The 16,253-nt window shown below is 38.4% G+C and overlaps 1 protein-coding gene and 1 non-coding gene across 2 annotated transcripts in view; both read left to right on the plus strand.

The window, feature by feature from the left end:
- The window catches only part of KPNA4 (karyopherin subunit alpha 4), a 48,807-nt gene extending 33,113 nt beyond the window's left edge, over positions 1–15,694 (plus strand). Inside the window, exons 12-17 of the mRNA XM_007524062.3 lie at positions 575–703; positions 2,671–2,775; positions 6,395–6,466; positions 8,489–8,651; positions 12,399–12,493; positions 15,342–15,694. Of these exons, the coding sequence (XP_007524124.1) occupies positions 575–703; positions 2,671–2,775; positions 6,395–6,466; positions 8,489–8,651; positions 12,399–12,493; positions 15,342–15,440 (663 nt within the window). The 3' untranslated portion in view covers positions 15,441–15,694. The remainder of the gene's footprint in view (positions 1–574; positions 704–2,670; positions 2,776–6,394; positions 6,467–8,488; positions 8,652–12,398; positions 12,494–15,341) is intronic.
- On the plus strand, positions 938–1,270 carry LOC132540659 (small Cajal body-specific RNA 7). The gene has a single exon (XR_009551846.1). It is a non-coding gene; the product is annotated as a small Cajal body-specific RNA 7 (non-coding RNA).
- Positions 15,695–16,253: the final 559 nt, after the last annotated feature.

Consider the following 16,253-nt stretch of genomic DNA (forward strand, 5'->3'; position numbering starts at 1 on the left):
GTACTATATAATGTCTTGTAATTGTTTATTGAGTATCTTTATAGTAGTATGAACTTCCTAAGAATGAAATTTGTAGGGCCTGCAAAATTTATGGTGGTGCTGGAAATCACATCTGGGACCTCTGGTGCCTCAGGCACAACAGTCTGTTTGCACAGTCATTATGCTATCTTCTCAGCCCTATATGAAATCTTTAAAAAAAAAAAAAGCTTGAGGGAGCCAGGAGGTGGCGCACCTGGTTAAGGACAAACAAGGACCCAGGTCAAGCCCCTGGCCCCCACCTGCAGGGGGAAGGCCTTTATGAGTAGTGAGGCAGGGCTGCAGGTGTCTCTGTTTCTTTCCCTCTATATCTTCCCCCTTCCCTCACAGTTTCTCTCTGTATTTATCCAATAATAAATAAAAATATTTTTAAAAAATTTGTCCTCACTCCTGTATTCCTAAATCAGTTCTAGCACAGCTTGTTGCAAAGAATGGGTTGGCATGAATGACTTTTATCTTTCATAATCTGCTCCACTGCACCTCAGCAGTGGTAATGATTTTTTTTCACATAGTCTCATTAAATCCTTTTATGTTTCAGACTGCAGCTCTTAGAGCTGTGGGAAACATTGTTACTGGAACTGATGAGCAAACACAAGTTGTTTTGAACTGTGATGCTCTTTCACACTTCCCAGCACTTCTGACACATCCCAAAGAGAAAATTAATAAAGTAAGTATTTTTCAAATCATGCTTAAAAAATAGCATATAAAATAAATTATTTAAAAGATAGAAATGACAGTTTTTATAACATTGGAGACTCAAAATTATAACTGAGCTATAGTATGGACTATTTTTTTAGATGTCAAGAAACAATAAATACTGTCTTCTGTAACACATTAATGTTTTGGTTTTTTTTTCATATATAAGACAAACCAGTTGTTAGCAGTGTGAATTTAACTCTCTTGGAAATGATGAAATAGAGATAATTGGGTGTTGAATGTTGTATGATTGAAAATTCTTAATATGTAAGTTTAATTTTTTATAAATACGTACGTGTGTGTGTGTGTGTGTGTGTGTGTGTGTGTGTGTGTGTGTGTGTGTACTTGTGAAGGCTATGGAAAGGGGGCACTGACTGGTGATGCTGATATTGGAGTGCATCTGAGGCTGTTGTACAGATAAATGGGTTGTTGATACAGCATTGCCAGTGATTATAACCCAAGAACAGCTCACCTAAGTAGCCTAACACCCTAAGATCTCTAACAGGTTCATTAAGTATGTTCCTGTGATCTGATCCAAGAGAGCTTACTACACACTAGCTAATACTATTTGGGGACTAAAACTTGTTTACTAGTTCATTTGTATTATTAGAGAAAATGGTCCTTTTTGATAAATTAATACATTTATTGTTTGGTAAATTACAGTACTAAGATGTTAGATGTTTTACCATGTTTCATGCTTTGATAGCAGTATACATTCACTATATATGAAACTGGTAAAACATTTGAGATAATCATCATATTGCTAGCCCCCATTGGGGCTGCTCAAATAGTGTACTGTAAAGGGCAGTGTGAAAAGATCTTTAGGGGCCAGGCAGTGGTATGCCTGGTTGAACACATGTTACCATGTGCAAGGACTTTGGTTCAAGCCCCTTGTCTCCACCTACAGGGGGCAAGCTATCAGATACCTGGTTCCACTTTGGCTCTCTAGTGAAATGGTTATGTGAATGACTTACAAATAAATCAGTATACTTTTTTTAAAAATCACTATTTTATGTTTTGTATCTCTTTTATTGTGGATAATTAAGATTAATTAGTTTGACTATAACTGTTGATGAGAATAGAATAAAATACATTATGTAGTTGGGAGTAGTTAAATATCTTTAACTATAGCTTCCATACTTATATTTGTATAACAGCGTATCAGTTCCTTGGTAATTGTTTAAACAGTCTTCTTTTGAATCTTAGTATTTGGAACCATTGCTTTTGAGAACTCTATAGAATATACTGGGAGGTAGTCCAGTGCTAGAATTTTGGACAAACATGAAGTCCTGAGTTTGATTCCTGATATCACATATGCTTGAGTGAAGCCCCAGTGCCATATCTATCTATCTGATCTCTTCCCCCCTTCCCTTTTATGATATCTAAAACAAAAAAAGGGAGGGAATTCTATAGAAGTGTTTGTTTAGCAACCTTCTGTAGAAGGCACAGCAGGTAGAACACTGAACTTGCAAGCATGTGAGGGCCCCCCCCATTCATCTTTAGCATCACATAGCACAGTGCCACATATGCTCTGATGTTGTCTTATTTATTTATAAGTAATATAAATTACAGGGGGCAGTTTCACAGGCAGTGAGGTAGTTCTGCAGGTGTCTTTCTCCCTCTCCCCCAGCCCTCATGATTTCTTTGGTCTATCCAATGAATAATGAAATATTTTTTAAAGACTTAAATAGATAATATTTTGACAACTTAATTTAAAACAATAGAAGGCTTCATTTATTGTTTCTTGAATTTAGAGGCATTAGCAATTTATCCAAAGAAAATATGGAAAGGAGATAGAGTTGAGATTCCTACAATTTTTATCACAGTATCATTTCATAATAAAACTATATGAACATCGAAGTAGTGAATGTATACTTTCTAAGTTGATGGGCAACTTTTATTTTGTAATGAGAGATGATGATGGGCTTTGTTCTACAGGAAGCAGTATGGTTCCTCTCTAACATCACTGCAGGAAATCAGCAGCAGGTTCAGGCAGTAATTGATGCTAACCTTGTACCAATGATAATACACCTTTTAGATAAGGTAAGAAAATCACCTTGTGTAACGAATCATAATGTTATTTAATAACATGCTTCTTCCCCCCCCCCCCCTTCTACCCCCTACGCTAACATTACTCAGGTCTGGCTTACAGTGGTACAGAGAATTGAATCTGGGACCTCTGGTGCCTCAGGCATAAAGTCTCTTTGATTAACCATTATGCTATCTTCCCCACCCAATACATGCTTTTCTGCTTTATTTAAACTTGTATGACAATGTGAATACTGTAGTAAAATAAGTATAAGTTTAAAAACCTCTAGACCATGGTCCAGGAGATGGCACATTGAAAAAGGCATTGGACTCTCAAGCAGAAGGTCCTGAGTTTAATCCCCGGTAGCACATGTACCAGAGTGATGCCTGATTCATATTCTCTCTCTCTCTCTCTCTCTCTCTCTCTCTCTCTCTCCCTCCCTCCCTCCCTCCCTCCCCCTATCTTTCTCATTAATAAGTTTTTGGGTTTTGGGTAGTGGTGTAACTAGTTGAGCACACATCGTTAAAATGCGCAAGGTTAAAGAAAGCCCCCAGTCCTTGCCTGCAGGAGGAAAGCTTCACAAGTGGTGAAGCAGTGCTGCAGGTGTCTCTCCCTCTGTCTCCCCTTTTTCTCTTTGATTTCTGGCTATCTGTCTCTAGTAAATAAAAATCATAATAATTTAAAGGAAAAAAAATACCATCATCACAAGATTTATTTAAAATGTTTTATTAGTGACCAGAGAAATAGCTCAACTGGTAGAATTTTAGAATTGAGTGCCTATGGTTCCCAGTTTGATTTGCAGTGTCACATGTCTCTGTGTTTCATGTGAATCTCTCTCTCATATGTAATAAGTAACACAAATCTTAAGAGGGAGAGAGAGGAGAAGGAAATAATTCTCTTTAAAATAGTTTATATTGAGGTAGTGTCAAGACAAGAACCACAGCATTCATAGAGAAGCCCTACATATAAACAGGCGTGGGTCTCCAAAAAGAGTAACTGAGAATATTCCCCAGACTTGGGAATGGGATTCCCTCAGATTCAGGGAGCTCTTTTTGAGAGCTTCAAAATAAATAAATAAAGCCCAAATCTATATTCTCTGAGATACATAATAAAATTGTTTTTAAAAAATGAGAATCTTAAAAGTAGAGTCACCTATGAGGAAACTTGATAAAAACCATTATAGAAACTCTTAATGGCCAAAAAGGACTTGTAGGCTGTATTCTCAAATGGGATGGAATAAACATCCACTCAGAATTACTGTTTCCTAAATATGGCAGAATGCAAAGTTTTTCAGACAAGCAACAGCTAAAGGAATACACCAACACTAAGCTAGCCCTATAAGAAATACTAGAGGGAGGTGGGGGTAGGTAGCATAATAATTATGCAAAGAGTCTGTAATGCCTGAGGCTCCAGAATCCCAAGTTCAGTCCTCCACACCACCATAAATCAGAGCTGAGCAGTTCTCTGATAAAATTAAAAAAGAAAAAAAAAGAGAGTAGTACTAGAGGGACTTACATAGAAGGAAAATGCAAAATGAGACTAGAGGGGTCTGAACTCCCAATTCCACTGGTACCCAAAACATTTGTCACCAAGAACCTTTGTTTTTATGCCATTACTGAAAAGAAAGCAAATCTGGAAAATACCAGAGGAAGTCAGGCACTGTTTCACTTACCTGAGAGAGAAGAGGGAAAAGAAAGGACACTCAAAAGTAGTATTAGATAGAGGTGTGCCTTAGGAAGGAAGTGAAGGTAGGACTATGGAAATGAATAAAAATGGGAGGAGAAAACACACACACACACACACACACACACGGTATAGATAGGTGAGATAGTCAACCCTAACCTGTGACATGGTGAGGACTATTGCAGTTTCTGCTGAGGGGGCATAGGGACACAATCATGGTGGTAGAAACGGTACCCCTATTACCTAATGATTTTGTAAATCAGTACTAAATCAAACTAATAAAAACAAACAAGTAACACAAGGGGAAAGTTCTATCTGTGGAGCTGATTCTATGGTACTTCCATGTGGTTCTAGGGTTTAGACCTGGACCGTAGTGGCCACATGTGTCCTACAGAGTAAGCTGTTTACTGATCCCTATTTCCACCCTTTTTTACACTAAAGGAAACCCACTAATCTAGCATTGCATTAAAAATAATAACATCAGGTGCACCACTACCCAGCCCTGTTGTTTGCTTATTTTTGTAATTTACATATAGTATTACTATATCTAAGAGTAGGCATATATGTAAATGATGTTTTACAGTCCCTGTACTCTAATGGCAATTTTATTTATTTGTTTTTAAATATTTTATTCATGAGAAATGATAGAGAAAAAACTAGATGTTACTCCTGATACTTGTGCTGCTGGGGATTGAACTTGGGACCTCATGCTTAAAAAAGTCCAATGTTTTGGGAGCCAGGCGGTAGGTAGCGCAGCAGATTAAGCATACATGGTGCTTCTTCTTCTAGCGTTTGCCCTTCTTCCTTAGCCAGTCAACAGTGTCAGGTTGAAAGCTGTCAGGAGCTGCTTGTTGCTGGCTTTGAAAGTGACTGGGATCCATGTGGATTCAGTCGGCTAGGAAGGATCGTCAGTTTCCCCAATGAATGGGTACTCACGGGATGCACCACGAGAAGGTCGATCCAATGCATCCCATGGTGCTAAGCACAAGAACCTTCATAAGGATCACGGTTCGAGCCCCCAGTTCCCCACCTGCAGGGGGATCACCTCACAGGCAGTGAAGCAGGTCTGCAGGTGTCTATCTTTCTCTCCCCTTCTCTCTTGATTTCTCTCTGTCCTATTCAACAGCAGCAGCAATGACAACAATAATAATAAAGACAACAAAGGTAACAACAAGGACAACAAAATGGGGGAAAAAATGGCCTCCAGAAGCAGTGGATACATAGTTATGCAGGCACCAAGTCCCAGCAATAACCCTGGAGGCAAAAAAAAAAAATTCAGTGTTTTATCCACTGTGCCACCTCCTGGACCACCCTAATAGCAATTTTATGCTCCCCACCACCTTCACTGACAAGCTTTCTCTTTAATACACTATAAATGTTTTCTAGGTTGCTAGTTTTCTTAATAGGTAATACTTGGTAATTATTTATTGTAACTAATTGTTTCCCTGTTGAGAATTTCAATTGCTTTTACTTTATTAATATTATTATTATCATGTGTTGCTATGTACTTGTATTAATGGTGGGCATTATTATTTTTAAAACTTTGTTTAATAGATAATGCTTTATTTTAACTTAGCATGTATTTTAAATTTATTTATTGGGGGATTAACTTGACATTTTTTATAGTATTAGTGTTTGTCTTCCCATATTTTCCTGAGTGATTTTTTTTTTCTTTATCACTGACTTAATTTAATTTGATATTACTGAGCAGTAATATGAAGCCAGTTTGTTCCCAGGAGTGTTCACAAAAGAAATCTCCACTTGTTTAAATTGGGTTCAAAGGCTTATCTTGATAAGAGGAAAATAGTATGATGCAAGAAAAATAATATGCTTAGAGAAAAATTAGGAACAACATCTAGGGGAGTGAGCAGGTAGAAAATATTTTTAGGAAAATGGGGGTTTTTTCCACATTTTTTATTTCAATATGTGATCTTTGCTTTACTTTTATAGGGGGATTTTGGCACTCAGAAAGAAGCTGCTTGGGCCATAAGTAACTTAACAATTAGTGGAAGGAAAGACCAAGTAAGTTCAGCTCTTACTTATTTCCTAAAACTGGTAAAATAATAATAAAGATCATCCTAAACTTTAAACTTCAGTAACTCATAATTTAAGTTTATACCATAAAAGGGATTCTGTGATCACCCCTTGTTTAATCCAGAGTGTGGCTTATGGTTGTGCTAGGTGTTGAAGGGGGTTGGGGGGTGGCACCTCTGGTGTTTCTGACATGACTTCTTTAAAAAACCTGTTGCGGGAGTCGGGTGGTAGCGCAGTGGGTTTTAGCACATTGCAGGAAGCACAAGGACTTTTGTAAGGATCCTGGTTCGAGCTCCCTGCTCCCCACCTGCAGGGGTGTTGCTTCACAGGCGGTGAAGCAGGTCTGCAGGTGTCTGTCTTTCTCTCCCCCTCTCTGTCTTTCCCTCCTCTCTCCATTTCTCTCTGTCCTATCTAATAATGATGACATCAGTAACAGCAACAATAATAACTACAGCAACAACAATAAAGGCCAACAAAAGGTAAAATAAATAAAATATTTTAAAAATTAAAAAAAAAAAAGCCTGTTGCAGTATCCTTCCTGGCCCCATTCTGTGATTGATCCACCCATCCTTCTAACAATATTAGGGTTTTTTAATTGAATAGAAACAAATCAAGAGAGATGGGGGGAGAGGCCTGTAGGGCTGCTTCAGTGCTTGTGTAGCTTCCCTCTTGCATGTGGGGACAGTCTTGAACCCAAGTCCTTGCATGTTATATATACCATGCGCTCCATGGGTTGTGGTGCTGCTACTCCCCGCCCACCCCCAGTAGTATCAACTTTATTTCCTTTATATTCTATTTAAACAATTTTTCCAGTTTATTGGCATACAATAATTTTTTAATTCATGGTAAAGGCAGAACAGTTATAGAAAGGATTATTTTAATAGTATTAAGAAAAAAATACTTTTTAGGTTATTGGGTCAGAATGAATATGCTTCTCACAGACTTTTCTATTAGATGAGCAATACCAGAAATGAAAAAAAAATATTAAGAACACAAATTTACTTACCAGCCCCATACCGAACAAGGAACTGAACTAACAGACCGGAACAAGAAACGTGGGTGAAGAATATGTGGTATCCAGGGTATAAAATTTCCTGAATGGGGGCGAGGTGATGGCGCAGATGTTACAGTGCACAAGGACCCAGGTTCAAGAACCCAGTCCCCACCTGCAAAAGAAAGTTTTGCAAGTGGTAAAGCAGTGCTGCAGGTGTCTGTCTCTCTCCCTTTCTTACTCCACACCCCTTCCCTCTCAATTTCTGTCTCTTAACAAATATAAAAAAAGATAATACAGGGGTAGATAGCGTAATAGTTATGCAAAGAGACTCTCATGCCTGAGGCTCCGAAGTCCCTGGTTCAATCCCCTGTACCATCATAAGGCGGAGCTAAGCAGTGCTCTGGTATAAGTAAGTAAATTAATTAATTAATTAATTTAAAAAGACAATATAATAATGTCTTGGATGTACTGCCTCTCCGAGTCATACAGGTGATGACTTGCCATTCTGTCAATACCAGCTAGCAAAGGAAACGAGTATAAAGGCTGCTAGAGACTGCCTAGATAATAGAAAGGAACCCATAAGTTGATAGAATAAATAAGTTGATATGAATAAACTATAAATCAATGGTAAGCAGTAAATACAAATATAGAACATAATATGCATGGGAGTAAAAATAATAGAAAATATGAAAATAATCAGGAACCAATAGAACAGTGAATTGAGAACTGGCCAGTTGGAGAGATAATTGCGTATGTATGATGCTTAGGTTCATTCCCCCAGCTCCACAGTGAAAACAAACAAAATTTTTTTTCCTTGGGTTTATGGTGTGGTACAGGGGATTGAATCTGGGACTTGGGGAGCCTTTGGCATGGGAGTCTCTTTGCATAATCATGCTATCTACTACCTCCCTAAAAACAAATGCAAAATTTACAGGTACTTTGCTATTTTAGTGAGATAAGACATTATGCAAATGAAGATCCCTTATTTATTATATAATGATGCTTTTATTCTTCAGGTGGCTTACCTCATCCAGCAAAATGTTATCCCACCTTTTTGCAATTTGCTGACTGTAAAAGATGCACAGGTTGTGCAAGTAGTACTTGATGGACTAAGTAATATATTAAAAATGGCTGAAGATGAGGCAGAAACCATAGCCAATCTTATAGAAGAGTGTGGAGGTATGTTTATCTTAAGATGTTATTTTTAATTCTTCATTGCATTGTTCTTTGTTATGGCTTTTGTTTTCTGATTAATGTGGCACTTCTGTATTTTTCTGTCTTAGATAATCAAGTGAAAGAATAAATTAAATGCTATGCTTAAGTAACTGAATTGCTGCTATAGATTGAACAGGCAATATTCTAAAACAGTGATAAGCACCACACAGTTCTTGCTCTCAAGGCATGTAGTCTAGTCACGGAGATACATATGATCTGATCCAATGTGCTAATTACTCTAATAGAAATATACTCCAAAATGAAATACCTAATCCATCCTGGAAGAAGCAGGAAGTCACACCTGAGCTGGATTTTGAGAAATGCATAAGGATTAATAAAGTAAAAAGGGATGAAAGGTGTTCCAGGCAGAGATAACACCATGAGCAAAGTCTGAGGTGAGAAATAGTATTCAGCAAATTATAAGTAGATCGGTGTTGCTGAATCACAGTGTGTAGAGTAGGAGTGCAAAAAGATGAGACTGGAAATAAAATTAGTAACCAGGCCTCTGCAGTCTTAATAAACATTGTAGCATAGAAACAGTGATCAGTTGTTTCCAGACATCTGGAGTGTAAATAGTACACCTTAGTTTTCAACTCTTATAATTAAGACAAAACTTGAATGTCTGAATTGCTGAATCCTAGCCACTAGACCACAAGGGAAAAGACTGGGTGCCGAACAAAACATCGATGTTATCAGCTTGGATAAGCACAATAGTATTTCTGACAGAATAATTTGAAGTGGTGGTAAATAGGAGACCTGTATCTTTAATATATTTAGTAGAGGAATTCACAAAAGCTTGAAAATCAGAGAGAGGGGTGTGTGTGTGTGTGTGTGTGTGTGTGTGTGTGTTCGTCCCCGTCCGTGTCCCTTCTATCAGGACATCAGGCATTCAAGATTTTACCACTCTGCATTGCTCCACCATATTCCCCCAATGCTGTCATACTGTAGTGCTTCCATGGAAGTGACATGGATTGAACCCAGGCCTTCACACATGGTAAGGCACATGCCCTACCATTTCAAATTTACTAAAATGGCATGTAAATGTATTTATTTAATTTTTTTTTTTTTTTTGCCTCCAAGGTTATTGCTGGGGCTCAGTGCCTGCACTCCTGGAGGCTATTTTTTCCCTTTTGTTGGCCTTCGTTGTTTATTATTGTTGTTAACTACTGTCATTGTTGGATAGGACAGAGAGAAATTGAAAGAGATGGGGAAGATAGAGGGTGAGAAAGACACCTGCAGACTTACTTCACCACCTGTGAAGTGAACCCCCTGGCAGGTGGGGAACCCGCGGCTCGAACTGAGATCCTTGAGCCAGTCCTTGCACTTCGCACCATGTGCGCTTAACCTACTGTGCTACCGCCCAACCCCCCGTATTTAATTTTTAAAGAGCAGTTAATCTTTTATTATTTACTTACTTATCTTTTTGATGGAGACAGAAATTGAGAGGTAATGGGGGGATAAGAGATACCCACTCACTGCTACACACTACAGGTGTGCCACTGCCCAGCTCTAATGCATTTAATTGCTGAGATTTTGTTTTTGTATGCTAAAATGAAAATACAGAACTTGGAGATTTTTTCCCTTATCGATGAATCCCTAGAATAATCTGGATTTAGTAAGGCTTCCCTGTGGATTCTGTCATAGAATACTAAGAAGTGGCAGAATTTTTTTTGCCTAAGAGATTGATATGCTTAGATGGAATATGAGTATCAGGGAAATGGTGACAGGAAGCGAGCCAATAAGGAAAGTGTTTAGAGATTGGACCATAATAAGTGAAGACACTGATAATAGAGGCAAGGGGGAAATGGCAAATTCCAGAAATGGATACACTGAGTTTTTAGAAATTTTGTTGTATTGAAGGAAAGGTGGATGTGGGCTTTCATGTTTCATGTCATCGTTGACTATCACCAAGTATAAAACATTAAACGGACAAATAACAAATTGTGTTCTGGGCACCAGGTGGTGGCACACCTACTTGAGCACACGTTACAGTGCACAAGGACCCAGGTTCAAGCCCTGGTCCCCACCTACAGAGGGAAAGCTTCATGAGTAGTAAAGCAGTGCTGCAGGTGTTTCTCTCATTCTCTGTCTTCCCCTTTCCTTTCAGTTTCTGGCTCTCTATCCAATAAATAAATATAGTAGGGGGAAAGAAATCTTGTGATTTGGACAATTTGAGTTTAACAATCTATGAGTTATTCTGGTGAATTTATCATGCAGGCATTAGCACTCCCCACCTATCCCTGAACTGGAGCCCTCTATATATAGTGGCTAATTTTTTAAATACCTTATATATATATATATTTTTTTCCTTTTTGCTGCCCTTGATGTTTTTCATTGTTTTTGTAGTTATTACTGTTGTTGTTATTGATGCTGTCATTGTTAGATAGGACAGTGAGAAATGGAGAGAGGAGGGGGAGACAGAGTGAAAGAGAAAGACACCTGCAGACCTGCTTCACCGCCTGTGAAGTGACTCCCCTGCAGGTGGGGAGCCGGGGGTTCGAACCGGGATCCTAGTGCTTTGCGCCACACGCGCTTAACCCACTGCGCTAAAATACCTTATTTTTTGGACAAAGAGAAATCAAGAGTGAAGTGAGAGACACCTGTAGAACTGCTTTACTACTCATTAAGACCCCTTCTTCAGAAGTGGTACTTGGGACTAAAACCTGGGTCTTTTTTACATTGCAATGTGTATTCAACTGGGTATGGCACCACCCAGCCCCAGCTACTTTTTTATGGAAAAGCCCTGTAAAAATTAAATGAACCTGGAAGTCAGGCGGTAGCACAGCAGGTTAAGCACACATGGCTGGCGCAAAGCACAAGGACAGGCAGTGAAGCAGGTCTGCGGTGTCTGTTTTTCTCTCCCCTCTTCTGTCCATTTCTCACTGTCCTATCTCACAACGAGATATCAATAGCAATAATAACTACAACAACAATAAAAACCAACAAGGGCAACAAAAGGGAAAATAAGTAAGCTAAATTTTTTTTTTAATTAAGTGAACCTGAAACGATTCCTTCTGCTTAAGGAATAGGGGAAAAAACAGTCATGAGAGGGCGATTTTACTTAATTTCAGAATCTTAGAAATTGCTACTTCTAAAAGCAAAAAAGGGCTCAACTTACATTGTGATGTTAACTTTTTTTTTTTTGTGGTACTACTTATGACCTAACAAACTCAGTATTTATATAGAAAATTCTATTTTATTTTGAAATATTACGATTGCTCTTACTCATTTTTACTGTACTTTATAGACTCCTTAACATTCATACCTATTACTGATATTTAAAATCTTGTTATATATACATTATAGAAAAATGTAGCAGATATTAGTAAGTAGAAATCTGCTGTTAACAAAAAACAGTTTTACCTGTTAGTACTCCTTATAAACATTAGTTATGTGATATTCTGCGTAATTGATGTGCTTTTGCCATACATACTCAAGCATCTGGAAGTTTAACACTCATTTGTTAATTTTTACAGAAAGCCATTTATTTATTTATTTATTATTAGATAGAGAAATTGAGAGGGACAAGGAAGATAGGGAGAGAGACACTTTCAAGCCCTGCTCCACAACTTGTAAAGTCTTTTTTTATAGATGGTCAAAAATTATAATTTTCAGTCCAAAAATTGAGTTATGTGTCCCAAGGTGGTTATAGCATTTTTGTCACTGCTTTATAAATATGACCATGTTTCACTTCATTAAAATTTCTTGCAGGACTGGAGAAAATTGAACAACTTCAAAATCATGAAAATGAAGACATCTACAAGTTGGCCTATGAGATCATTGACCAGTTCTTCTCTTCAGATGATGTATGTAATAATTTCCTGGTTTTCTGTATAAACATGCAGGTGGGGACAGAGGCATAAACCAGGATCCTTCCTTGTGCGTTATAATATGTGAGCTCTACTGGGTACACCATTGCCCAGTTCTAAAAACTTTCTTTGAAACACTAATTTTCTTTCTTTCTATCTATCTATCTATCTATATATATATATATATATATATATATATATATATATATATCCTTTTTGTTGCCCTTGTTTTATTTTTATAGTTATTGTTATTGATGTCGTTGTTGGATAGGGCAGAGAGAAATGGAGAGAGGAGAGAAAGATAGACACCTGTAGACCTGCATCACTGCTTGTGAAGCGACTCCCCTGCAGGTGGGGAGCCGGGGGCTTGAACAGTGATCCTTATGCCAGTCCTTGCACTTTGCACCACCTGCGCTTAACCCGTTGTGCTACCGCCCGACTCCCGTTAGGCTTAATTATCACCTGATGTTTTTATAGTTCTTGTTTTATACTAATTGTTGAGATGTTTATAAAGAAAGCAGTGGAATGTGCCTATAATAAATGGCAATGAGGTGGGAGAGATTAACGCACCAGGTTAATAAGAACGCACAGTGCAAAGTGCAAAGGACCTGCAAGAGGATCCCAGTTGGAGCCCCAGGCTCCCCATCTGCGGGGGCGAGGGGTGTCGTTTTTTATGATGTGAAGCAGGTCTGCAGGTGTCTGTGTGTCCTCCCCCGCCCCATCGATTTCTCTCTGTCCTATCCAACAACAATAATAATAACAGCAACAGTGGGGGAAAGTTGGCTGCCCGTGTGGATTCGTAGTGCAGGCACCAAGACCCGGCAATAACCCTGGAGGCAAAAAAAAAAAAAAAAAAAAGCAATGAGTAACAAATCTATGCTTGAATATGTTGTCACAATCATTTTTTGTCAGTTACTTTTTTTGTCACAGTTTTTAATTGATGACCAAAACAGTTTTAGCTGTGAATAACAAATATTTTATTTATGAAGACAGATAAAAAGAATAAAATAATCAAGGGCAGGGATAGATAGCATAATAGTTACGCAAAGAGATTCTCATGCAAAAAAAAAAAAGGATATAATAATCAATAAAGATAAATTATACCCACCTGCAGGAGGGAAGCTTCATGAGTGGAGTCTCCCTGTCTCTTTCTCCTTCCCTCTCAATTTCTCTGTCTCTATCCAAAATAGTTTTTTTTTTTTTTTTTTTTAAAGTCGTGTAAAATAGAAAGATAGTGGTCCAGGAGGCACAGTGGATAAAACATTGGATTTTTAGGCATGAGGTCCTGAGTTCAGTCCCCAGCAGCACATTTACCTGAGTGATGTCTGGTTCTTTCCACCTATCTTTCTCATTTATAAATAAATAAATTCTAAAAAGAAAGAAAGATAAATTATTATTTGGGGATTGTCCAATAGCGTATCGGGTTAAGCGCACATGGCACAAAGTGCAAGGACCAGCATAAGGATCCCAGTTCAAGCCCCTGGCTTCCAGCCTTGGGGGGGGTCACTTCACAAGCAGTGAAGCAGGTCTGCAGGTGTCTATCTTTCTCTCCCCCTGTCTTCCCTTCCTCTCTCCATTTCTTTCTGTCCTGTCCAACAACAAGGACATCAATAACAACAGTAGTAATAACCACAACAACGATAAAACAACGAGGAACAAAAGGGGGAAAAATAGCCTCCAGGAGCAATGGATTCATGGTGCAGGAACCGAGACCCAACAATAACCCTGGAGGCAAAAAAAAAAATTGCAGACTGGTTGAGCGCATGTATTACAATGTGCAAGGACCCAGGTTCGAGCCCCCGGTCCTCACCTGCAGGGGCAAAGCTTTACGAGTGGTGAAGCAGGGCTACAGGTCTCTCTGTCTCTCTCCCTCTTGATTTCTGGCTGTCTCTATCCAATAAATAAAGATAATAAAAAAAGTTTTAAAAATTACTTTTCACAGAATAAGTTTTATACTACAAACTCTTCCGTGTTATCAAAAAAAAAAAAAGCAAGGTTATTGAAACACTGAGGTAACACAGAGTTGACTTAAAGATGTTTAAGTTAGTCCTTTTTTAGAATACATGTCAGATAAAACCCAGAAAAATGTATCCTATTGCATGTAGTGTTAATCGTGTTAGATTTTCACGAGGACTCGTGGTTTCTAATAACTCAACACATAGTTCAGTTTGTTGTTTCTGACTCCTTACATTGTACAATAAACAGTTAAGATGATGTGAATATTTATAGAAACCACAATTGAAGTTTGTAATATCGTGGTGTTTCTTAAAGAAACCTTTAGATATAATGAAGTATGTGTGACATTATTTATCTTTTATTGGCAGAGCTGCTTACTGTTTTTAGTCCAAATGTCATGTATCTCAAATTGCTGCTTAAAAATTAACCAAAGATGGGAGTTGGGCAGTAGTGCAATGGGATAAGCGCAAGTGGCACGAAGCACAAGGACCGGCTTAAGGATCCCGGTTCGAACCCCCAGCTCCCCACTTGCAGGGGAGTCGCTTCACAGGTGGTGAGGCAAATCTGCAGGTGTCTATCTTTCTCTTCCCCCTCTCTGTCTTCCCCTCTTCTCTATTTCTTTCTGTCCTATTTAACAATGACAACAATAATAATTACTACAACAACAATAAAAACAAGGGCAACTAAAGGGAAAATTTTTTAAAAATTAACCAAATATTATCCTTATACTTCAAAAGCAATGGCATTAGTCTTTTTAAGTGTCGTTAACTTTGTGTATAAGACAGAGTTGTCACTCCTCTCATACTTTTCTCATGGGTAATACGTATGTAACTGTAATGCTTTATGTATGTATATTTCTAAACTAATCAGTTTATTCTTCCCACCCCAGATTGATGAAGATCCTAGCCTTGTTCCAGAGGCAATACAAGGTGGAACATTTGGATTCAATTCATCTGCCAATGTACCAACAGAAGGGTTCCAGTTTTAGAAAGATGTTGTGGAAGATAGGTACAATGCAGCACTGAGATATATATATATATATATTATACATATATATAAAAAGGTTTGATCCATCAAGCTTGGCTCATGGGATCTGCTGCTGCATTAAATCGGGAAAGAAGATGTGAAGATTTCATTTGGAACCACAGAAAATGCCCAAATGAGGTCAAGATGGTGAATGGGTGCGAGTGAGAATGAGTGGCAAAATGTAACGAAAACTTTACATGAATGCTTATTTAGGTTGTTCAAAGTAAAAGGGCTACAGATCACAGATCTTTGGTGCCTGAGAAGAAACACTGACTTAACTATTTCAATGGAGAGGAAAGTGCAGTACTGTCATCTTCAAGCCTTGTAAGCATAAAAGAGAATAGGGTGCCCATGGAAATCAAAGGAAAGTGAGCCCAGGCCTTGCTCTGAAGCAGTGTGTGAATGGACAATGCTGAATGAATGTCTGGCTCAGTGATAGTCAGATTCATCTTCCAAATCTAGGGCTCTTCACTCATGAAGCAGACTCCTAGCCCTGGAGTGACTGTGTACGAGAGTGTGGTTGCGGTGCTGTATGTGAACGCATGCAAGCTTGATTCGCCTTCAGGGGGCTGATAACAAACTTAGAAAATCATCAAAGTGAGATCATAAGTGTTAATGTACACTGGACATGAAAACAAAGACCGGTTTAGCAGCAGACATCGGTTTACTCTGCAGCCTGTGTTTTTTATCCCCCTCCCTTTTCCGGCCTTACCCCACCCCCTTTTCTCTCTCTCTCTCTCTCTCTCTCTCTCTCTCTCTTTTCTTTTCTTTTCTT

This window comes from Erinaceus europaeus, chromosome 9, assembly GCF_950295315.1.
Source record: "Erinaceus europaeus chromosome 9, mEriEur2.1, whole genome shotgun sequence".
NCBI lineage: Eukaryota > Metazoa > Chordata > Mammalia > Eulipotyphla > Erinaceidae > Erinaceus > Erinaceus europaeus.